The following is a 26,137-nucleotide window of genomic DNA, read 5'->3' on the forward strand; positions in this document are numbered from 1 at the left end:
AACAATTGGTGATATGTTGAAGGCACAACTTTCATCTCGTTCAACCATGGTCTTCCTAAGATGATGTTATATCCCATGTCTCCATCTACCACTTCGAAGAGAGTTGTCTTCATTACTCCCTCAGTATTCATGAGCAACAAAATTTCTCCCCGGGTTGTCACGCGTGCGAGGTTGAATCCGGCGAGGAGTTTCGTTGCTGGGATAATCCTTCCAGTGAGTTTAGCTTGCTCCAGTACTCTCCATTGTACGATATTGGCTGAACTTCCTGGATCCACTAAAACATGTTTAATTTTAAAATCTAACACATTTAAATAAATTACCAGTACGTCATTAGGCGGTAGCAGTAATCCGTCTATATCTTCGTCCGTAAATGTGATATCGTCTTCCCGGAGCCTTTTATTATGAGTTATCGATACTTTTGTATTCTTCGCTACCGAAAAGGTGACCCCATTAATTTCATTTCCTCTAAAGATCATGTTGATCGTTTGGCGTTGGGGTTCTTTTCCTGCTTTCGAGGTTTCCGCGTTGCCCCTATTCCGACCATAACTGTTTTTAGCTCGGTCACTCAAGAATTCTCTGAGGTGACCATTCTTTAACAGTGTTGCCACTTCTTCCCGGAGGTGTCATCAGTCCCCAGTCCGGTGGCCGTTAGTGCCGTGGTATTCACACCATAAATTGGGATCCCTCTAGGTGGGATTAGATTTCATAGGTCTTGGGAATCGTGACTCTTTGATATTTCTCATGGCTGATACCAACTCCACCACACTAACGTTGAAGTTATACTCCGATAACTTTGGGTAAGAAGAATCTCCATACCCCGAGGTTTCTCTATCCTGTAGTGATCTGGTGTTCCGGCCACGATCGGTCCTTCTTTCAACGGTGAACTTGTCTGTTGTCCGAAAGCTCCTGCCATGACCTTCTGTCCGCTCGTAGGGCAAAAATCGGCCCCTCGAAGTCCGTCTATCCGTGTCAATATCATCTTTCATTTTTTCTCTATTCTTCTCCCGTCCTTTGGTCGACAATGGAAAGCCAACCTGATTGTCTTCGATCCTTATTTTCGACTCGTACCGGTTGTGGACATCCCCCCAAGTCGTCGCTTGAAACTCGATCAGACTTTCCTTCAACTTCCGGGAAGCGTCCGAACTTCTCGGATTTAAACCTTTGGTGAACGCTTCAGCCGCCCATTCATCTAGGACTACCGGTAGTAATATCCTTTCCTTCTAGAATCGGGTAACGAACTCTCGTAATAATTCAGATTCTCCCTGCGTGATCCTGAATATGTCGGCCTTTCGGGCTTGTACCTTTCTGGCACCGGTATGAGTTTTGATGAAAGAATCCGTGAGCATCTCAAAGGAACCTATGAAATGCTCGGGCAATAATGAATACCACGTTAAAGCTCCCCTCGTGAGAGTCTCACCAAATATATTCAGCAACACGGACTCAATTTCGTGAGGAGCTAAATCATTTCCTTTCACTGTTATTGTGTAGGTGGTAATGTGCTCCTGTGGATCAGAAGTTCTTTCATACTTTGGTACTACGAGCATTTTGAACCGCTTCGGGATTAATTTCGGGGCTGCACTCGATTTATACGGTAATTGAATATACTTCTTCGAATTTGGGTCTTTTAGTACTGGTGGTGCACTCGGGATTTGATCCATGCGGGCGTTTACTTCCTTCATGAACCGCAAAAGTTCATCCTTGAACGGATCGTTCTTGTTGTTGAGGCCGGATCCCCTCCCCTCAGCCCCGTAGGAGCCAACTTCGCCCCTAGGAGTGTTATTATCAACTCTCGGCGTTGTTTGGTTCGCGGGAACATCAGGAGGAACTGGATTTTGCTTGTTTGCATTATTTGAGGCACCCGATAGCGCCTGCTTCAGTTCCGTCATAACCTGATCCTGCCGCGTGAGATGACCTAGAATGATTGCATGTTGCTCTTGCAGGACCCTTACTGCATTCGCCACATGCCCCTCATTAGCATCATCAGGAGTTGCCTCCCGAACCTGCAGAGGGTACCGCCTGTCATGTACTGATGTGGCGTCGTTCCTCTCATTGCGAGTGTCACTGATTGAATCCTCGAAATGAGGTTGTTCCCCTCAGGGTTGCGTGTGCCGTTAACAGCGTTATCTACCATTTCTTTTGTGATTTTTGCTAAGACAAAATAATCAATCACGTTAGTAAAAGAGGCAAGGATCAATTTAATCGCACGACTGTCTAGGCCCCACGGTGGGTGCCAAACTGTTTATCCGAAAAACAGTACAATTAAATTTGTTCGTGGTTTCTAGACAAGTAAATTAATTTAATCCAAAAAGTAATGAAATAAATGATGAAATATAAAATACTTAGCCTTAGAATGTAGATAGAACGACAGAGCTAATGAGTCCGAGAACAGGATTCCCGAGCACAACAATGATAAGATCAGAAGCGAGAAAGTAAAATTGTATTAAAATACTATATAGAATGTACTGTAAGTTAGCCAGAAAATTCGTGTCCTTACAATGATAACAGAGCTCACTATTTATAGCTACGTCTAGGAAAGGAGGTCCTAGGATCATGCCCTTCTTTAATGTCAATTATGAGGGCCATTGATGAAGATGTAACGTTAGACATAAATGCCAAATTCCTTGTAACGGGCCATCATCCTTAATGCTGCAAAATATTCTGTATTAAATGTTACCGGACGCAAAGCAGTTAATACTCCTTTTATGATCGTTATTCTTTCCGATGACAAGCGAAATAGCTATGTTCGGTGGCCATCCCTATCTTCCGTTCCACGTGTCCTTCCTTTAAGCGGCCACGTGTCATGTCGTATTTTTGCGGCCACGTGTCATGTCGATAACTAGCAATAAATACAATAAATGACATTTAAGTAAATAGAGGAGTGATGCACCCAATAAAGGATAAACTAGATGATTGTCTCTCCTGACAGTGATGAGTGACAGACAAATCCTAGAATGTTCGAGTTATTCTCGGATCTGATGAGAAAGTTTGGAATAATATGAGCAAGAATCTGATGAAAATGCAGTATTTGTATCTTAGTAAGAAAGAGAGAATCTTTTATCAAAAGCCTATTCTTATCAAAAAATGAATGTCCCCTTTACACCATTGTTTTTTCTCTATTTATATGAGACATTAGCCTAACAAACCCTAATAGTACAAGTGTAGAAAATATCCACTAGAATATTCTATTTCGAAAACTAGCCGTTACAGCTTCGTCAACGGTGCTCGACCTCGATCATTGCTGACATCTCGACCATGAATCTCGTTATTTCCTAGTCGACCTCGACTAATGACGACTCGAGGACTCTTCCTTTGATGTCATCTTATCTTAAATATTTTGGGGCAAATTTTGACCCATACAGGTGGACGAGCTGTTTTCGTCCGTCGTTCATAGTTTCTCTCTTTTATTTTTAATTTTACTTGTATTTTGTTTTTGGTAATTTTGCCATGGTTAGTGTGCGAATGTCATCATTATTATGCTATGGCAAAATTTTAACTCACGAGAAAAGTTAACGTGATACAGAATATTTTTATTTCTTTTAACCTCTGAACATTAAGGACCGTTTGGTCATAGATTTTGTCAAAATAAATTTGGATTTATTTGACAAACACATGTTTGACTATAGATTTTGCTTACATTTTGGTAAAATCCCAAATTCCAAATAATAGTTGGTTTTGGGCCAAAATATTACTATTATATTTTTTAAAAATTGCCCCAAACTTTTGTATTTTATAAAAGAGCCCACCATTTATTATTTTGTAACAATGTTGCTTCGTCTTCTCGGTCACCTAATAGTGTATCATGTAGTTCATTATAAAAATAATAATTTTGTATCAAATTTATTTATGTTCAGGACTATGGTTTGCGATAATATAATGAATGTTATTGATAATGGTACTGTTGAGTATTTGTGATAGTTTTTAGAACTTGTGGGTATAAGTCATGTTTCATGTTTTTCCAAAATAAATTTGAGAAATATATTTTGAAAACTGATGTCCAAACACATTTTTATCTTTAAACCAAACTTCACCCAAATCAGATTTTTCAAAACAAATTTAAAAATCTATTGTCAAACGCTAGCTAAGTGTATAGTCCTTTGCAATCATTTGTCGGTCACGTTCATCACACTCAAATTTAAATGGTAATGTACCTTCGGTTATATCTTGTTAATTGTAATTATCATATTCATGATATCTTGTCTTCTAAACCATGTTAAGAATTGTTTGGAAGTGACTAGTGTTGCTAGAACAAAGTGTCAGTAATGTTTATTTGCATTTTAAACTCATGTTATGTTTTTAATTCATGGACGTTTGTTTTAAATAAATTTACAATGTTAATTGTATGAGTCAAAATTTATCTTTAGAATACTTAAGTCAAGATAGTACTAGAGAAAAAGTTCCTAAGTTGTCGCTTGTCGAAACGGCCCAAGAGTCAACAATGGCCGAAGTTGAAGAGTCAACGAAGGCCGAAGTCGAACAGTCATCAAGGACCAAAGTCGAGACGTCAGCAAGGGTCGAGACCGAGGTCGAGTACCATTGACAGACTTATAACAACTAGTTTTAAGATAAGATATTAAAGAGAATATTCTAATGAATATTCTTTGCACTTGTACTATTAAGGTTTCTTAAGAGCATGTTCCCTATAAATAGAAAAAAATATAATAATAGGGGACATGTGATATTCATTCGTAAAAAACACACTTTGACTTGAGAAAGAGAATCAAATCTTCTTTGCTAAGATACAACATCACCTTTTCACTGAGATTCTTATCTATACTTTTTCACTAGATCCGAGAATAACTCAAATATTCAAGGAATTGTCTATCATTCATCGTTGTTGTCAGAGAGAACATATACTCATTCCGCTCTTTTTAGGGAGACTCATTCATTCTATTTACTTAAATGTCATTTATTGCTATTCATTGATATTGAATGCTACATTATTGCTTCTAATTTCTAGAATATCTATTGTATGTCACCGTCGCTGTCCGACCGTACCTACGTAATATTTACTGCTTCTTTAAGAACTTCATCTAAGGATATTATTATTAGCTAAGATTGACCCTTATTAATATAAGTTTGATTATTCGAACCAAGATACAATTTTTGGGTAAAACAATACTTTCTAAATATCATGTATGGTTAAGTTGCGTGAAACATTTAGTGTTCTATTGGTTTTAATGATTCTCCTCAATAAATTGGTCACTCGTACATAGAAAAATAGATCAATAATTTTTTATTATTCCTTTAAACAGAACACGGGTGATATATTCAACTGCGTTAAAGGAACTGTTTTTCCAAATTGCTTACTAAAATAAATTGTCTTGATTATTCCTTTAAACAGAACACGGGTGATACATCCAACTGTGATAAATGAACTTTATTTTTTCCAAAACGTTTACTAAAATAAATTTTGTAGTTAAAACTTATACTTTTTGTCGAATGACCAAGAATTGTAGTAATAAAAAAAACAAATAGGGGAAGAGTTGAAATGCAGAAGGCTGGGGTCAATGTTGGTGTTACAGTAGGTGTAAGCCATTAGTCATCCCGTCCGAGTTACGCACTCCCTTACTTTAGGTGTACGCCGTAGTTAGAATGAGTAGTGTATTTGAAATGATTAATATTAGTTGAGGACGGTAAAAATAAAATCTATTTGCCGACGAGAGAGGGGACAAATTAAAGGGCAGCAAGTTGTTGCGGCTGAAGTTAGAGCAAAGGAAGCAGATGGTGATGCCCTGACAGTGAGCAGTGATGGGATTGCTGAGTTAGTACGGACTGCAAATACACCTCTCTCTCTTTCTCTGCATATTTCTCAGGGTACCTACAGCTGCTCTCTTTCTTTCTTTGCTTTCCTCCCATATTCCATTTTCACAAATCCCAACCCCCAAGTTTTGCTTCTTTTCTTACTCTACCCAAATCGCTAGATTGCTGCCCCCTCCCACCCCCCACCCACACATATTTTTCTCTTCCCTTGTTTAACAACTATATGCTTCACTGTATAACTTCATTTCTCAGTTGCTCTTGCTGACTCTTATCTCTTTTCCTTTTTCGTATTTCTCACTCCATATCTATCTGTTATGCTGAATTCGCTTCCTATTTGATCTTTTGTTGCCTCCGGTCTTCTGCTTTTCTATCTGTCCCCTTTTTCCCAGGTTGGGGTTTAAAATAGACAGTCATTGCAGACCCCACAAGTTGATATCCAATTGTGGAGAACAGCCTTGCATTTTTCTGATTAATATTTTGACGTCTAATGCAAGAATTTTGTGTCAATATTGCTTAGAGTCTACTACTGTATATTCCATGTGATGGTAGTCGGTGGTAATTGGTAAAGGTCCACCTTACCTGCAAGTTTTTGCAGTTTTTATACTTCTTTTCAATTGCTTCTCTCCTCCTATGTTTGCATCCTCTGGAAAATACAGAAAAAGATAATGACACGCACGGAAAAATGAATTTTTAGATGTTATATCCTGATTCTTAGATTTCAACACGCTGCTTGATTTTTCTACTTTATTTGTGAAAATCTCTTTATATTCCTTGTCAAATTATTGTATCCTTTTTAGTGCAAACTGGATGGCAAAACTATGACCAGATTAATTTATCAATTGCTCCTTATCATCACATTGTAGTTGTCATATGCTTATCAAGTGCCGTTTATCGTCACACTGTAATTGTTATACGCTTTTTTTTTTTTTGCTACTAGCATCGTACTATTGTTAAATGCATTTTTTGTGAAGTTACTATTAGAACAAGCTGAGAATAGTTAATCTGATAGCGTGGTACTGAATGCGGAATGCAAATTTAATAAACTAAGAATGCAAATTTAATAAACTAAGTGAATTCAGCGTGCCTGTGCCAGACTTGTACAGTTGGGAAAAAGATTTGATGGGTTCTAGATTCCCATCTCACCAGCTCAGCAATGGCCTTTACGTGTCAGGCCGGCCAGAGCAGCCAAAAGAAAGAACACCAACAATGACTTCCGCGCCCATGCCTTATACTGGCGGTGACATAAAGAAGTCAGGAGAGCTTGGGAAAATGTTTGATATCCCTGTGGATGGCTCCAAGTCGAGGAAATCTGGACCCATAACAGGTGCAACTTCGAGGACTGGATTATATACAGGTGCTGCATCACATTCAGGACCTATCAATCCTAATGCCGCTGCTAGGACTAGCTACTCAACCTCAGGTCCCATATCATCCTCAGGGGTGCCTGGTTCAGTTTCTACAAAGAAATCAAATTCTGGGCCCCTTAGTAAGCATGGCGAGCCTATAAAAAAGTCATCTGGTCCTCAATCTGGTGGAGTGACACCAACAGGCCGCCAAAACTCAGGTCCTCAAGCACCGGTTCTCCCTGCAACAGGTCTTATTACTTCTGGTCCTATTTCTTCTGGGCCTCTGAATTCCTCTGGGGCCCCAAGAAAGGTCTCCGGTCCTTTGGACTCAATGGGGTCAGCCAAGTTTCATGGCCCTTCTGTTGTTAACAGCCAGGCTGTGACAACTCTCAGTCAAAATGATGTGTATTCCTTTAAGAGGAGCTTCCCTAAACCTATTCTGTGGGCAATGATTTTGTTATTTGTGATGGGCTTTATTGCCGGGGGATTTATACTTGGAGCGGTGCACAATGCTATTCTGCTGATCGTTGTTGTGGTTCTCTTTGGAATTGTTGCTGCATTATTCGTATGGAACTCTTGCTGTGGTGGAAGTGCTATAATTAGTTTTATTTCCCGCTATCCAGATGCTGAACTGAGAACAGCCAAAAATGGCCAATATGTCAAGGTTTCTGGGGTATGTATTTTTCCATAACATGATAAGATCTTACTTGTTACCATTTGAAGTTTGTGCAGTTCTGGTGCTTGATTCAGAATTAGAATCGTCGGTCATGGGCTCTTTTAATTTCTTTTCCCTTTAAAGCTTATATTATGCCAATTAGGGATCCATTTGTCGTATATGTCTATTCTTAGCTATACCTGATATAAAAAAAAAATCTTAGCTACAATGCTAGCGTTATAAAAAATACCTTTAGTTCATATCTTAATTATGTTAATAAGATCCGGCAATCATTTCAGGTTTGTTTCCCTTCACCCCCTCAAAATTTTGAGAGGGGAATAAGATACCCGTAAACTATGGATAGGTATAGTCCACTCCCGCACTATGCATTTTCTGTTGAGTTTGGGGATATTTTAATGAGTGATTAAGTAAAATGATTAAAGCATCTTCGTAACAGATAGTAATTAACGTGACAGAATAGGTCATGTATGGTAATACTAAACCATCTAGTTTTTATGAATTGATTTTACTGTTGAACTTTTTAAAAAATGATCTCTATTTATCATTATTGTTAGGGAGAGAGAAAATAAACATTACGTTTGCGTTGGTTTTTCAAATGGAACTAATTACTCCCGTATTAGTGCATTCCGTTTTCTCCTCTGTATCGTCACACACAGAAAGAAAGAACGAAAAAGCTCGGCCCACTTTATTTAGATTCACAAATGCAATTTCTTTAAGTAATTGGAGCCAACTACCGAATTGCGAAAAAGAGGAATAGCAATTGCCAATCCTCTCGTTCTTTCTATTTCTCTGGTTTAAATATGGATTGAAGCATACTTGATTTGATATTACAAAGTAGAAATTACGAGATAAAACAAATAATTGTTTTTTTGATAATCATTTTTTATCCTTTGGGTCTTTCTTCCAAGAAATACATGTTCCACTGGACAACCAACTTTTTTTTTGTTTTTCTTTTATTCAGTATATAAATGTTGTGCTTTGTCAAGTCAGTTTCCTTTTGTTTCATCAAGTATTAATTCCCCTTTCTGGATGAGGACTTTTTTTTCCTTTTGTTCAACCCTCATTAGAATATTCTCAAACTAGTCAAAAATGCATGAACAGCGAGGCGTTTTGTCCCTATTGAAAGTCTAAGAAGATATCTCATCCCTCATCTTAAAATTGATGGGGTAAAATGAAATACCATCATTTTATGCAGTACTTTTATGGCTTAACCAGTGTTATTAGAAGCCATTGCTTTGTTGCTATTAAGGCAATGGAGCAATGGGAAGTGAGGGGACAAAGTGATGTGCTTCGAAGAAGCGTACACTTCAAATGATAATGTGCTAAGTGATTCAGGCAAGATGGATTTGATTAGTTGAGTGTAACTTCAAAAGATTGAAGAAAAAAAGAAAATAAGAGGAGAAAACATAGGGCCTTTTACTAACTGGGTACTAAGACTCCTTTCCACGTATGCTCAAGTGTTCTCTTTGTTGTCGCCCTCTTCTTGTTCTCAAGTTTGTAATGATTTATCTTCTACTACTGATCTGCTTTTCTTGGTTTACTTCCTTTTCTGGGTTAAATGATGATTCTTTCTTCTTGTATGCAAGTCCTCTTCTTCTGCTCTTCTTATTCTATGCTTCTCTCTTCTACTTGCTTAGTATATTTACTTGGGTAGTTTAATATGAAATTGAATATATTTGTTACAACTAAATATAAAATTGATTTCTGCAAATTAGTTCCTTTTTGTAGTTGATTAAATGAAAGCTGAAGATCAATTTTGTGATTGAGAATTTCTTTATGCAGTCTTGTTGAAATTATGTGTTAATGATGTTTAATTTGGGTTGCTGGATTAATATTGATGTTATTGTTTACTGGATACTAAAATTAGTAATTTTAGGTGTAATCTGATGCCATGCTGCAGCTTATTTGAAGAACTTTTTCTATTTTTTGTAAATTGTGCATTTCATTCCGAAAAATCGTGCCGAAGAGTCTTGTCATTTTTACGCCTTTCCCGTTTAAAAACACAAGATTAATGTGTTAAGTGTATATTAGTGGTCGGTTGAAGATTATAGATGTTTTTGGCTTTATATGGTGTTGTGATCTTAGTAGTTAGCACGTAACAAGTCTATCATTAGAACTTGTCTCTAATATCTAATAAGCTTTAAGAATTGTTTTTTTCCTTGTTGTAGTTCCCCGTGGTCAACTTAAGACGAGTTTAAATGGACAATTGTTATTGTCAGTGATGATTCATATAGCCGATTCCAATTTGTTTGGGACTCAGGCATAAAAGTTGTAGTTCATAGTGGTCTTGGTCCTAATGTCATGACCATATGTGAATATGTGAATGTTGTGACGCTCTCTCTTTTTAGAGTTTAATATATTACAACAAACATGTGTCTTTCTATTTAGTTAATCACTTAGTTGTGCTATCAATCATATTGTATTACCTTACCTTTTTTTTTCGATCGGTATATTACCTTACCTTATGTATGGATTTTGTTCTTAAATCTCTTTCCTAAACTTTTACTCATATTTATCTTTCAAGATGAAAATCGATTTCTACCACTTAGAAATTCCCCGTCTCAATCTAAATTATTTTGAAGTGTTATTACTAAGTTTTCAGCAGATGTCCTCAATCAGTACAATTTAGTTAATTTTCTTTTTGATATGGTAACCCCATCCACCCGAAACCTCCCCCTAAGGAGTCAACCGTGGTCCTTTCCCACTTTGTTCCCTTGTTGACTTGAAACTCCAACCAACCTGAAGGTTGGAGATGAAGGATCCTTTCCACTAGGCTACCTCTTCTTCAGTTTAGTTACTCATATGGTACTAGGTAAGAAAATCTATTGACAAATAAGAGATAACACTTGGTATATGCTCTTCAAAAGGTAACTTCACCTTTTTCACCTCTCCACATACTTTTTCTTCATGGTCAAATCAAAGTGGTTGTTACTCCGGTGCAACTAGATTTGATTATTTCCTTCCTCCCCTTTTTGAGGGACATGATGGCCAGCAATAGCAGCGGTCTGTTGAAGTTAGGTGAACTATATCTTGGAAGTGTAGATGGGTTTTATTAGTAATGCTTTGTAGATGGCTTAGGTGTTAGTCTGCAGTAGATGAAAAGTAGCACATGGTTGTTGTGTGATGGTGTTGGCAGCACTTTTGGTAGTTCTTTTCTGGAAGGAGTTAACTCGGTATTTGCATATGGTTTGCTGACAGGCAGCTGCAGTGATTTCGGTGGCTGATATAATGGCTTCTCCAATTGTTTCTGCACTGTGGCTGAGTGTCTAGGTGGAGTGTTTCTTAGTGGTGAAGGTTATTAGCAAGGACATGGGTGAAAGGTGCTCACTGGTGCAACCAGGTGGTATGCTGTTGGGCTCATGGCGTCGTGGTCGGGTTTTCTTAGCAGTTAATGATATTTGGAACATACTAATAAAAATTTTCAATGGCTTTTGGTCTTGAAGGAGTTGTTCTTGCCTTTTTTGAATCCCAAATACCAGGGAGAGGTAAGGGAAACAAAATTGTAGGTATCAATTTAAGTAAGAAACACTATCTCTGGACTATCATTAGATGCATAGGATTGACTTTATGTTACAGTTGATGGATTGTTGAATGTTGTCATTGGTGCAACTACTGAACCAATTGTCTTCCCTACCGACAATTTATTTGATGCTGCGAAGTTTGGAATAGGAAGATAAGAGCTTAGTGTCAAGGGACTATTTCCTTTTCTTTGGGTGTCTTTGTATTCAACTAATTGGTGCTATGTGAAAGTTAGATCTATTATTATTGATGCTCAAGTCCTCATTTGCGTGATGGAAATGATAGGATTGAATTGTATCAGAAAAAGGCATGGCAGTGTTCATCCTTCTCACTCATGCATGCTTTTCATAAGCAGATGAATAGAACATCATCCTTAAGGTCTGGTGCGTGGTGTAGAAATGAGATGTAGTTGCACTATTCTCGTGTCCAGAAGCGGAACTAACTCTTCTTTAGCAGCTGTGCTTTGTTAGCTTCTTCTTAGCTACTAGTTTGTAGCCAACTATGCGATGGCACTTATATTATTGAAAGTTGCTAGGATAGAACTGCGGGATATTGGTCGTCTCTTTATGGGATAAAGCTATTATTGCTATTTAGCCCGAAATGACGTTTTAACATATGAATATTGAGATTCTTCTGAAGTGATGTTTTAACATATGAACATTGAGATTCTTCTGTTCAACATTTTCTTTTCCAGTTGTTGATTGACATCTGTCCAAACTATACGTACTATAACACTCTATTTTCATGAAGGTGGTGACTTGTGGAAACGTGCCTCTTGAGTCATCCTTTCAAAAAGTTCCTAGGTGTGTCTATACATCTACAAGTTTATATGAGTATCGAGGATGGGATTCAAAAGCTGCAGGTCCTACTCACCGTCGTTTTACATGGGGCCTCAGATCTTCAGAAGTGAGTCGCTAGGCAGATTTCCTAATCTTCGTGTCCTGTTTAGATTCAATCAAATTCTTGTAATTGTTACTTTGCTGACTGGTATTCTTTGTCCATACTGTTTTGCAGAGGCATGTAGTCGATTTTTATATCTCTGATTTTCAGTCAGGGTTAAGAGCATTGGTTAAGAGTGGCTGTGGTGCAAAGGTGACTCCTTATGTAGACGAGTCGATAGTTGTTGACGTGGATCCATTGAATAATGAGTTATCTCCAGAATTTATCAGGTGGTTGAGAGAAAGAAATCTTTCAAGTGATGATCGCATAATGCGACTGAAGGAAGGGTATGGAAATTGCTAGTACATTATGCTTAATCCTATTGCTCCGAGGCACTAAAGTTGGAATTCAATGTAGCTTGATGACTTTTATTTCTTTTATTTTTCGGCAACATCTGCGGAACACGTCAAGTGAATGTGTACCCATGTGTTGAATTATCTCAATGCTAATATTACTGTCTTACTGATATAGGTATATAAAAGAAGGAAGTACAGTTAGCGTGATTGGAGTGGTTCAAAGGAATGAGAACGTGCTTATGATAGTCCCTCCTCCCGAGCCATTTACAACAGGTTGCCAGTGGCTGAAATGTATATTTCCGGCTAGCCTTGAGGGCATTGTGTTAAGATGTGAAGATGCGTCAAAAGTTGATGCTATACCAGTATGATAGGTTATGTTCAACGTACTTAAGATGGTATGTGTGATGTTAGGTACTTTAAGATGTTTATTGTGGAGAGATGTCTGAAAATAGTTGGTGTTCAATTTCCTGTATAGTTACTAGCTTTTGTTTTTAACTTTTATTAGACAATATTGTAATGAAGGAATGGTTAAATGCTGTAGCAATGGAAAATTAAATGTTTGAGGCGTAGTGGTTATACTTGTATTACTATACTATACCATGTATCAGCTGTGGGAAAGACTCGAAGAAAGAGGTGAACATTATCTTTTTGTTTGTTTATTTCTTTTTAGGGTGAAAGACAAACAAAGTAAACGTTACTTATGTATGCTCTAGCCTCCAATAGGAACTTGGCAAAGCTTGGGATGGATCTTTGTTTCATTTGATAATCAATTAACTAAAAAAAGAAAATTCTGTTAATTTATGCAATTAACAAAAAAGAGTGATGCTCTTTAGGGGTTGAGACACGGACTTTATATCTATACTATATTAAAAACATGAGCTCCTTAGTTAAAAGTTAAATTACTTAAATGCCCCTTTAAATAATATTAAAATCTTAATTTATTTTTATAAAAAAAAACGCCTACAAGAGGACGTTTCATGCTTTATTAAGAGACACAACTTACAACCTTTTTGCGAGGGAAAAGACACATTGAATAGCTAACTCCAAAAGGTGTTATTGTTGATAAACTGATAGGTACCAATCATGCCGAAATATGACAATATCCAAAAGTGAAATAAAAGTTTTGCCCCAGTTTCTGATACTGGGGATTTTTGTATTTTTTTCTTTCTTTTTTTCTTCTCTTTCTTTTTTTTTCTTTTTTTTTTTTGAATTCTTATTTGGTTGGACCGAGCCGTGTAAGGCTACCTATGTATCCTTTTTTTTAAAAGGAATCGGGTCTAATGTAGTTCAAACATCTGACCTAATATTATTATTTTTTTCTTCTTTCTTTCTTTTTCTTTGTCTTTCTTTTTTTTTTCTTCTCATTTTTTCCTTCTTTCTTCTCTTTTTTTTCCTTTCAAAACAAGTTGCCCCAGCTTTTATTTTCTGGGGGCATGGACTTTGACTATTCTTTTCTTATTCTTTTTTTTTTTTACTTGAACTTTCTAAGAGTCGGCCCAGTTTGTACTCTTGGGATGTGGACTTTTCTTTTCATTTTTTCTCTTTTTTTTTTCTTTATTTTTTTTTTCTTAAACTTTTGAGTCTAAACTTGATTCCAAAAGAGGGTGGTCAAAGAAAATAACACAAGCTCGAAAGGGGTAACGAAGGGTATAAAGTGTTTGTATAACAGAAAAAGGGCCTCCCAGCCTCGAGAATACTAATCACGCGTGCAATCTGATCCCCCAATATAGACTTTTAATAAGTCTGTTACAGTGTGCAACCCGATCCTCCAATATGGACTTTTTAATAAGTCTGTTGCAGCGTGTAACCCGATCCCCCAATATATTCATTTCAATCAATTATGTTGCGGCGTGCAACCCGCTCCTCCAATATATTCATTTACCAATTCTTATAGAAGAAATTGCCCCAATAAATGCAACAATTAATATTAAATTTTAAGATAACAAGCATAGAATAATTATGATTTAATTATGAAACAAAGTTACAAATAATGACAAATAGCAATTTATTATGAAAATCAGGGAGAAAATAGGCAGTTTAATATTTAATATGCTAAATGTCAAGTAGAAATTAATACACATATTCAAACAAGATGTAGCAATTATTAGAGGAATTCAAGAATTAATATTTGATAAAGAATAGGAGAGATACAATTATTATAACAATTCATTCATGATTTAAAACGATTTATGATTTTAAAATAATTATGCAAACAATTAATTTGATGACGTATAGACACTTGTCACCTCGCCTATACGTCGTTCACATGTATTTCATATAACAAATAGTTTAAGGGTTCTATTCCCTCAAGTCAAGATTAACCATGACACTTACCTCGCTTAGAAAATTCCAATCAATTACTCGACCACAGTTTTTCCTTTTAAATTTGTCTCCAAAAGCTTCAAATCTATTCACAAACAATTCGATATACTCAATACGAATCATAGGAATTAATTCCATATGAATTTAATAATTTTCCGGATAAAAATCTAAAATTTATTTAAATATTCGATAGTGGGACCCACATCTCAAATCTCGAAAAAACTTATAAAATCCGAACACCCGTTCCGATACGAGTTCAACCATACAAAATTTATCCAATTCCGATGCCAAATAGACCTTCAAATCTTAAATTTTTGTTTTTGGAAGATTTTATAAAAATATGATTTCTCCCAAAACTTCACGGATTCATGATATAAATGAGTATGGAATCATGAAATATAATCAATATAGGATAAGGAATACTTATCCCAATATTTTTTCGTAAAAATCGCTCAAGAATCGCCTTACCCGAGCTCAAAAATGGAAAAGGGGTAAAAATGGGACGAATCCCATTTTTTAGAACTTAAGTTCTATTTCTGAAATTTTTACCCTTCGCGAACGCGGTCAGTGCCTCGCGTTCGCGAAGCACAATTTGGGCTGTCTAATTGTACCCTTCGCGAACGCGAGGGCTATCTCTTGAACGCGAAACTTTCCTGGCTTGTACTTCGCGAACGCGAGATTCCCTTCGCGAACGCGAAGGCAAATTACCTGGCCAGCCTCTTTCACTTCGCGAACGCGAGGCTTCGATCGCGAACGCGATGCTTCGCACCTCAACCCTTCTCGAACACGTTCTCCCTGTCGCGAACGCGACGCACAAAAGCCTGAAGCCTATTCGAAACTCACCCGAGCCCTCGGGGCTCCAAACCAAACATGCACCCAAGTCCTAAAATATCATACAAACTTGCTCGCGCGATCAAATTGCCAAAATAACACCTAGAACTACGAATCGGATTCCAAATCAAAGGGAGTTTTCAATAAAACTTTAAAACTTATATTTTCACAACCGGACGTCTGAATCACGTCAAATCAACTCTGATTCTCACCAAATTTGGCAGACAAGTTATAAATATTATAGTGGACCTATACCGGGCTCCGAAACTAAAATACAGACCCGGTGTCAATAAATCCAATATCAGTAAATTCTTAAAAATTATTAAGCTTTCAAACTTTTAATTTTTCATCAAAATTCAATATCTCGAGCTAGGGACCTCAGAATTCGATTCTGGGCATAAGCCCAAGTCCCAAATCACGATATGGACCTACCGGAATTGTCAAAACACTAATCTGAGTCTGTTTGCTCAAAATATTGACCAAAGTCAACTCAATTGAGTTTTAAAGTTCTATTTCACATTTTAATCCATTTTTCACATAAAAACTTTCCAGAAAATTTTACGGACTGTGCACGTAAGTCGAGGCATGATAAATAGTGCTTTCTGCGATCTTATAACACAAAATTAATTATTAAATTTAAAGATAACATTTTGGGTCATCACATTCTCCACCTCTAAAAAAAACGTTCGTCCTCGAACGGAGTTAGAAAAAGTACATGAGCTGGTGAATAAGTGTGGATATTTACTCCGCATGTCCGACTCGGACTCCCAGGTAGATGCCTTTACCGGCTGACCTCTCCATTGCACTCGAACTGAAGGATAACTCTTAGACCTCAACTGCCGGACCTGCGGGGCTAGAATAGCCACCGGCTCCTCCTCGTAAGTCAAATCTTCGTCCAATTGGACTGAACTAAAATCTAACACATGGGACAGATCACCATGATATTTTCGGAGCATAGACATATGGAACACCGGATGAACCGCTGATAAACTAGGTGGTAATGCAAGCCTGTAGGCTACTTCACCCACCCTTTCAAGAATTTCAAAGGGTCCAATATACCTGGGGCACAACTTGCCCTTCTTTCCGAACCTCATTACACCTTTCATAGGTGAAACCCGGAGTAATATTCTTTCTCCAACCATGAATGCAATATCACGAACTTTACGGTTGGCATAACACTTTTGCCTAGACTGAGCTGTACGAAGTCGATCCTGAATAACTTTGACCTTATCCAAAGCATCCTGTACCAAATCGGTACCCAGCAACCGAGCCTCTCTCGGTTCAAACCAACCAACTAGTGATCTGCATCGCCTTCCATATAATGCCTCATATGGAGCCATCTGAATGCTCGACTGGTAGCTATTATTATAAGCAAACTCAGCATGTGGCAAGAATTGATCCCAAGAACCTCCAAAGTCTATAACACAAGCGCGAAGCATATCTTCCAATATCTGAATAGTGCGCTCTCACTGTCCGCCTGCCTGTGGATGAATGATATACTCAACTCAACCCGCGTGCCTAACTCACGATGTATAACCCTCAGAAGTGTGAGGTAAACTGCGTACCTCGATCTGAAATAATAGACACGGGCACACCGTGAAGGCAGACAATCTCACAAATGTAAATTTCAGCTAATTGTTCTGAAGAATAGGTAACTGCCACCGGAATGAAATGTGCTGACTTGGTCAACCTGTCCACAATGACCCAAACTGCGTCAAAGTTTCTCTGAGTCCGTGGGAGCCCAACAACAAAATCCATAGTGATACGCTCCTACTTCCACTCAGAAATTTCTAACTTCTGAAGCAAACCACCAAGTCTCTTAACGACACATATGCAATCACCTTGCCATCTTGCATTAATATTGCACCAAGCCCAATGTGAGATGCGTCACAATATACCGTATACGATCATGAACCTGTGGGTAATACCAACACTGGCGTCATAGTCAAAGCGGTCTTGAGCTTCTGAAAGCTCAACTCACACCCGTCTGACCATCTGAATGGGACACCTTTCTGGGTTAGTCTGGTCAATGAGCTTGCTATAGATGAAAACCCTTCCATGAACCGACGACAATAACCTGCCAAACCCAAAAAATTCCGGATCTCTGTAACTGAAGTAGGTCTAGGCCAATTTTGAATAGCCTCAATCTTCTTAGGATCCACCTTTATGCCTTCTACCGGTACAACATGCCCCAAAAAGGCAACTGAGTCTAACCAAAAATCACATTTTGAAAATTTGGCATATAACTGATTATTCTTCAAAGTATGAAGCACACTCCGAAGATGCTGCTCATGCTCCTCTCGATTGCTGGAGTAAATCAAGATATCATCAATGAATACAACCACAAAAGAATCTAAATAGGGCTTGAACACCTGATTCATCAAATCCATAAATGCTGCTGGAGCATTTGTCAACCCAAATGACATCACTAGGAATTCGTAATGCCTGTACCAAGTCTGAAAAGCTGTCTTAGGTACATCAGATGCCCTAATCTTCAACTGATGGTAAACAGACCTCAAATCAATTTTTGAAAATACCTTGGCACCCTGAAGCTGATCAAATAGGTCATCAATTCTTGGCAGCAGATATTTGTTTTTGATAGTGGCCTTATTCAACTGCCGATAATCTATACACATCCGCATGGAACCTTCTTTCTTCTTTACAAATAATACTGCTGCACCCTAGGGAGAGACATTGGATCTAATGAATCCCTGATCAAGTAAGTCTTGTAACTACTCCTTTAATTCTTTCAACTCCGGCGGGCCATACGGTATGGTGGAATAGAAATGGGCTGAGTGCCCGGAGCCAAATCTCTGTCGGGTGGCATCCCCGGCAAATCTGCAGGAAATACTTCTGGAAATTCACGAACAACTGGTACTGAGTCCATAGAAGGAACATCCGCACTGGGATCGCGAATATAAGTCAAATAGGCTAGACACCCTTTCTCTACCATACGTCGAGCTTTCATATAAGAAATAACCCTGCTGGCAGAATGACCAGGAGTTCCTTTCCACTCTAACCGAGGTAACCCCGGCATAGCTAGGGTCACTGTCTTGGCATGACAATCCAATATAACATGATAAGGGGACAGCCAATCCATACCCAAGATGACATCAAAATCTACCATATCAAGAAGTAGAAGATCCACACTAGTCTAAAGACTACCAATAGAAATCACACACGAATGATAGACACGATCTACTACAACAGAGTCCCCCACCGGTGTAGATACACACAAAGAAGCACTTAGAGAATCACAAGGTGCAACCAAATATGAAGCAAAATGGGAGGACACATAGGATTAAGTAGATCCTGAATCAAATAGAACTGAAGCATCTCTATGGAAAACTGGAATAATACCTGTGATCACAGCATCAGATGAGTTGGCCTCAGGCCTAGCGGTAAAAGTATAAAATCGGGGCTGGGCCCTACTACTCTGAACTGCATCCCTAGGACGACCTCTAACTGGCTGGCCTCCACCTCTAACGGTCTGACCTCCACCTATAATGGCCTTACCTCCACCTCTAGCTGCCTGACCCCTACCTCTAGCTGGCTGAGCAGGCGGTGAAGCAACCGGTGCCGATATGATGGCACATGAATCCCGTCGAGATCTGTTACTCGACAACCTAGAGCAATACCTCCTGATGTGACCAATGTTCCCACACTTATAACACACATCCTGATGCCGTGGCTGCTGAAGCTGAAGCTAACACAAATGGGCCGGATAACCGCTGTAGTAACTCTAGAGTGGTGGTGCACTGATAGGAGCTGAATGTGCACTGAATGCCGGCTACCCATAGTGAGGCATAATAGGACCGTGACTCCCTGAAGCACCGTGAGATGCATGAAGTGCTGAATGAAACGGTTTGGGAGGATGACCCCTACCAAAATTACCCCTGCCTCCAGACGAGGCACCACTGAAACCACCGAACTGACGAGGCCTCTTATCAGACCTCTGCCCTCTCTCCTGTGCAAGAACCATCTCGATCCTCCTCGCGACATTAGCAGCCTCCTGAAAAGAAATCTCACTTCCGGTTTCCTTGGCCATCTGAAGCCTGATAGGGTGAGTGTGTCCCTCAATAAAACTCCTCACTCTCTCTCCCTCAGTAGGTAGTAATAGGAGAGCATGACGGGCCAAATCCACAAAACGGCACTCATACCTAGTAACAGTTATATTGCCCTGTTGTAGACGCTCAAATTACTTGCGGAAATCCTCTCTTAGTGTGATAGGAAGGAACTTCTCCAGAAATAGCTGAGAGAACTTCTCCCGGATAAGTGCAGGCGATCCAACTGGTCTAGTCAATGTATAATCTCTGCACCACCTATTGGCGGAACCCATCATCTGAAATACACCGAAATCAACCCCATTGGTTTCAACTATACCCATGTTCCGCAGCACCTCGTGGCAGCGTTCAAGATAATCTTGTAGGTCCTCAGAAGGTGTACCATTGAAGTGAACTGGAAAGAGCTTAGTAAACTTATCCAGTCTCAATAAGGTCTCAAAAGACATGGCAGGCCTATCACCGGTCTGTGCCGCAACAACTGGCTGAACTACCCCAACTGGCGGGGCTGCTAGAGCCTGATTCTGGGGAGCCATATGCTCCAGAGCGGGAGTAGTGGGAGTTTGTGCTCCTCCCCCAGCCTGTGAAATGGCTGGTGCCATTGGAAATGTACCATTCTAGGCCACGCCCTCCATAAGACTCACCAAACGGACTAGAGCATCCTGAAGCACTGGAGTAGCTATAAATCCTTCCGGGACCTGAACTGGTCCAACTGGTACATCCTGAACTGGAACCTCCTCATGAAGGTCCATCTGAGGTTCTACAACAGGTGCAGCTGCTCGAGCTCTGGATTGAGCTCTACCTCGGCCTCTGCCTCATCCTCTTGCACGACCTCGGCCTCGACCTCTAACCCTGGCCATAGTTGCCACTGGGGGCTCTGGTCCCTGCTCATCGGTAGATGTATTACGTGATCTCACCATCTGCGAGAGAATAAGAGTAGAATGGTTCAATCATCGATGATAGAATAAATTTTCACGACGTAATATGAAAGAAGTGATATTGTTCCTAAACTTCATAGCCTCTGAGAGATAAGTACAAACGTCTTCGTATCGATCCTTCAGACTCTACTAAGCTTGCTCGTGACTCGTGAGACCTATATAACCTGGTGCTCTGATACCAACTGTTACGACCCGAAATTCCCACCTTCGGACCGTGATGACGCCTAACATTTCACTTGCTAGGTAAGCCACTGTTAGAATAATATTAGCCATTTTTAAACAATTTTTAAATTTATTAATAACAAAGAAATAAATGCGGAAGTAAGGTCTGAAATATAGTGAATAATCCATAAAAATAGCGGTGTCTAAATACCATCCCAGAATTAGTGTCACAAGTGCACGAGCTTCTAGAATAATACAAATAAAGGTCTGAATAAAATAAAGCTGTCTGAAAGTAAATACATAGCTAAAATAAGATAGACGGGGACTTCAGAACTGCGGACGCTGTGTAGTTATACCTCAAGTCTCCTCTGAGTAGCTAAAATCCGAGCAAGTCTATGGTACGCCGCTGGGACCAACTCCGAAATCTGCACAAGAAGTGCAGAGTGTAGTATCAGTACAACCGACCCCATGTACTGGTAAGTGCTGAGCCTAACCTTGACGAAGTAGTGACGAGGCTAAGGCAGGTCACTTACATTAACCTATGCGCAATAACAATAATAGAAATAATTCAGGTGATTTATTTTAACAGTTGAAGCCAACTTAGCAGTCATATCCAATTATTATTTCCATCAATTTTCGTTGCAGCGTGCAAACCGCTCCCACAATATATTCATATTCAATCCTCCAATATATTTATTTTAGTCAAGTATATATAGACTTTTAAATAAGTCTGTTGCGGCGTGCAATCCGATCCCACAATATAGACTTTTAACAGGTCTCTTGCGGCGTGCAACCCGATCCTCCAATATGAATTTTTTAATAAGTCTGTTGCGGCATGCAACCCGATCCTCCAATATATGGATTTTTTAAATAGTCTGTTGTGGCATACAACCCGATCTCCCAATATATTCATTTTAATCAATTCTGTTGCGGCGTGCAACCCGCTCCTCCAATATATTCATTTACCAATTCTTATAGAAGAAATTATCCCAATAAATGCAACAATTAATATAAAATTTTAAGACAACAAGCATAGAATAATTATGAATAATTATAAAGCAAACAATGACAAATAACAATTTATTATGGAAATCAGGGAGAAAATAGATAGTTTAATGTTGAATATGCTAAATGTCAAGTAGCAATTAATACACATATTCAAATAAGATGTAGCAATTATTAGAGGAATTCAAGAATTAATATTTGGCAAAGAATAGGAGAGATACAATTATTATAACAATTCATTCATGATTTAAAAAGATTTATGATTTTCAAATAATTATGCAAACAATTAATTTGACGACGTATAGATACCCGTCACCTCGCCTATATGTTGTTCGCATGCATTTCATATAACAAATAGTTTAAGGGTTCTATTCCCTCAAGTCTAGATTAACCACGATACTTACCTCGCTTTGCAAATTCCAATCAATTACTCGACCATAACTTTTCCTTTTAAATTTGTCTCCATAAGCTTCAAATCTATTCACAAACAATTCGATATACTCAATACGAATCATAGGAATTAATTCCATATGAATTTAATAATTTTTCGGATAAAAATTTAAAATTCATTTAAATATTCGACAGTGGGACCCACGTCCCAAATCTCGGAAAAACTTACGAAATCCGAACACCCGTTCCGATACGAGTTCAACTATACAAAATTTATCCAATTCCGATGTCAAATGGACCTTCAAATCTTAAATTTTTATTTTTGGAAGATTTTATAAAAATCTGATTTTTCTCCAAAAATTTCACGGATTCATGATATAAATGTGTATGGAATCATGAAATATAATCAATATAGGATAAGGAACACTTACCCCAATGTTTTTCCGTTAAAATCGCTCAAGAATCGACTTACCCGAGCTCAAAAATGGAAAAGGGTTGAAAATGGGACGAATCCCATTTTCCAAAACTTAAGTTCTGTTTCTGAAATTTTTACCCTTCGCGAACGCGGTCAGTGCCTCGCGTTCGCGAAACACAAATTTGGGCTATCTAATTGTGCCCTTCGCGAACGCGAGGTCTATCTCTCGAACGCGAAGCTTGCCTGGCTTGTACTTCACGAACGCGAGATTCCCTTCGCGAACGCGAAGGCAAATTACCTGGCCAGCCTCTTTCACTTCGCGAATGCGAGGCTTCGATCGCGAACGCGAAGTTTCGCACCTCAACCCTTCGCGAACGCATTCTCCCTGTCGCGAACGCGAAGCACAAAACGTGCCAGTCCAATTTACTCTTCGCGTTCGCGAGAGTACCTTCGCGAACGCGAAGAAGAACACACCAGAAGCCTGAAGTGTGCAAAAAACCAGATTTTCTAAGTACGAAATCATCCAGTAGCCTATCCGAAACTCACCCGAGCCCTGTGGGCTCTAAACCAAACATGCACCCAAGTCCTAAAATATCATACAAACTTGCTCGCGCGATCAAATCGCTAAAATAATACCTAGAACTACGAATCGGATCCCAAACCAAAGGGATTTTTCAATAAAACTTTAAAACTTATATTTTTACAACCGGACGTCCGAATCATGTCAAATCAAGTCTGATTCTCACAAAATTCAGTAGACAAGTCATAAATATTATAGTGGACCTATACCGGGCTCCGGAACCAAAATACTGACACGGTGCCAATAAATCCAATATCTGTAAATTCTTAAAAATTATTAAGCTTTCAAACTTTTAATTTTTCATCAAAATTTCATATCTCGGGGTAGGGACCTCGAAATTCGATTCCGGGCATACGCCTAAGTCCCAAATCACGATACAGACCTACTGATATTGTCAAAATACTGATCCGAGTTCGTTTGCTCAAAATGTTGACCAAAGTCAACTCAGTTGAGTTTTAAAACTCTATTTTACATTTTAATCCATTTTTCACATAAAAACTTTCCAGAAAATTTTAAAAATTGCACACGCAAATCGAGGAGTGATAAATAGTACTTTTCGAGGTCTTAGAACACATAATTAATTTTTAAATTTAAAGATGATATTTTAGTTCATTACAACACCTTCTGTTGTTAAACTTTAGGACCTCATGTCCTTAACTTTATATGTGCAGTGTAAATGTTAAGGACATGGTGTCCTTAACTTTATATATGCATTGTAAATTTTAAGGACATAATGTCCTTAACTTTATGAGTATTGTGTAAATATTAAGGATATAGTATCCTTAACTTCATGAATGTTGTATAAATATTAAGGACAAAGTGTCTTGTATTTGCACCTTCTGTTGATAAACTTTATGTTCTAAAGTTAAGGACATGGAGTCCTTAACTTCATATGTGGAGTGTAAATGTTAAGGACACCATGTCCTTAATATTTACACAGCACTCACGAAGAAAGAGTAACAACGTCTTTTCTTATTAATTTTAATAGAGTAGTGGCTATTTTTGCTCAGCATTAAAAATACTGGATAAAAACTAAATACTATGTTAAAAAGTGGTTATCCCACGCCATTTCTACTACTTTTGTTTTTAAGAAGTCCACAAATGCCCAACATTTGGCTTTCCTCTAATCTCTCCTCTTTAATTTATAGTATTATTTTTGTTACTCTATATTTTACAAACCACAAAACCCCGCAAATTCTCCACTCTCCTTGCAATCCCCTTATCTCTCTCTCTCTCTCTCTCTCTCTCTCTCTCTCTCTCTCTCTCTCTCTCTCTCTCTTCAATCCCCACTATTCCCTTTTCTCTTCACAAAGGAATCACTCTTAAATTTCGTTCCATTTACGTACCATCATTTTGATCCACAATTCCTTTCTTCTTTTACCATCTCTCCATATATTCGTTAAAGCACACAACTATACACCAAACTTTTTAATACTTCATACTAATTGTCACACACGAATTTTCCGTGTATACAAGAATGAAAAAAGTTCATTAGCAAAAATAAAAAAAAAATAAAAAAAATAAGTTGCACCTAATAATACCAAGCTTTGTGAGTTATGTAATGCCCACACCATTGTCTTTTGTACCTCTGATTCTGCTTTTCTATGTTACGCATGCGATACTAAGGTCCATAGCGCTAACTTCCTCGTTGCTCGCCATGTCCGTATTACCCTCTGCCCTAAATGCAACTCTCTTACTGCAAATTCCTCCTGCTCTTGCTCCCCAAAAGCGGCTCATTATCTCTCTTCCTCGTCCTCTTCTTGCACACATATGCAATGCTCTACAAGTCAAAAGAGAGTAGACTACTTCAATCGCCGCCGTCACATTGGAAGCTTTTGGGATTCATCGGCCGTCGTCAACGTCTCTTCCGGCGAAGTCACTTCATCTCCGTTTGTTGTTTGTCATTTTAAAGATAGAGTTAAACAGAGGTGGTTGGTTCGTGGTTTAAACTGGCGACTCACCCTTACAACACGAGATCAAAAGGAAAAAGTAGAATGGCTAATAACAGTGAGAATGAGTCAGATAATGATGATGTCCATGGATAATTGGTCGAACAAGGTACGAGACTGGTTGAAGAAGTAAGAGTGTTGAAACAATAATTGGCAGAGATGTACCAAGCTTGGGTGAATGGACAGGCACCGCCCCACTACCCATAGGGCCTTCGGATAATCTTCATAATGTGTCAGTTGCAAATCAAGTGCCCATCTCCATAACAAGTAACCCATTGTACCAACCTGGATTTAGTCTGAGCATTAACCTTCCCACTATCCCCAGTACCTCCATTCCACGTCCTCCAACCGCACCCCTCAGAAATGACCCACCTACTGTACCCATTGTCCCTACATTCACTGTTCCTCAACCGACTCTTGCTCAAAAGTCTAACAATGATCCACAACTGAATGCTCATGATGCCCAACATTACTCTCCAGAACTGGCTTTCAAGATTCCAGATTCATACAAGCATACTCCTCAGAACGTGTTCCCGATCGAGATCAAAAAGCCCGACAAGAATATGGAACAAGAGGAAATGACCAGAAAAATGAAGAGCCTGGAACAAACCATGAGAAACACACAAGGTTTGGGAGGCCACAAGAGTGTTTCCTTTAACGATCTATGTATGTTCCCCCATGTTCATTTGCCACCCGGCTTCAAGACCCCCAAGTTTGACAAGTATGATGGGCATGGTGATTCCGTTACCCATTTGAAGAGGTATTGTAACCAATTAAGGGGAGTAGGAGGCAAAGAAAAATTACTCATGGCTTATTTTGGAGAAAGTTTGACAGGAATTGCTTTAGAGTGGTTCATAAATCAAGACATATCTCACTGGTACGTTTGGAATGACATAGCTCAAGATTTTGTCCAACAGTTTCAGTACAATATTGATATAGTTCCAGACC

General features: G+C 38.7%; 1 protein-coding gene across 3 annotated transcripts; it reads left to right on the forward strand.

The window, feature by feature from the left end:
* Nucleotides 1–5,533: 5,533 nt before the first annotated feature.
* On the forward strand, nucleotides 5,534–13,105 carry LOC104110807 (uncharacterized membrane protein At1g16860-like). Of its 3 annotated transcripts, none has more exons than XM_009620358.4 (5): nucleotides 5,534–5,814; nucleotides 6,840–7,779; nucleotides 12,052–12,207; nucleotides 12,316–12,527; nucleotides 12,712–13,105. In XM_009620358.4, the coding sequence occupies exons 2-5, from the start codon at nucleotides 6,880–6,882 to the stop codon at nucleotides 12,902–12,904; spliced, it is 1,461 nt and encodes a 486-aa protein (XP_009618653.1). In that variant the 5' UTR covers nucleotides 5,534–5,814; nucleotides 6,840–6,879; the 3' UTR covers nucleotides 12,905–13,105. The 3 variants fall into 3 exon arrangements, with proteins under 3 accessions (XP_009618653.1, XP_009618652.1, XP_009618654.1); XM_009620357.4 differs by having other exon boundaries at nucleotides 6,854–7,779; XM_009620359.4 differs by lacking the exon at nucleotides 5,534–5,814 and adding an exon at nucleotides 5,965–6,322 and having other exon boundaries at nucleotides 6,854–7,779.
* Nucleotides 13,106–26,137: the final 13,032 nt, after the last annotated feature.

Source organism: Nicotiana tomentosiformis, unplaced genomic scaffold, assembly GCF_000390325.3.
Source record: "Nicotiana tomentosiformis unplaced genomic scaffold, ASM39032v3 Un00008, whole genome shotgun sequence".
Classification (NCBI taxonomy): Eukaryota; Viridiplantae; Streptophyta; class Magnoliopsida; order Solanales; family Solanaceae; genus Nicotiana; species Nicotiana tomentosiformis.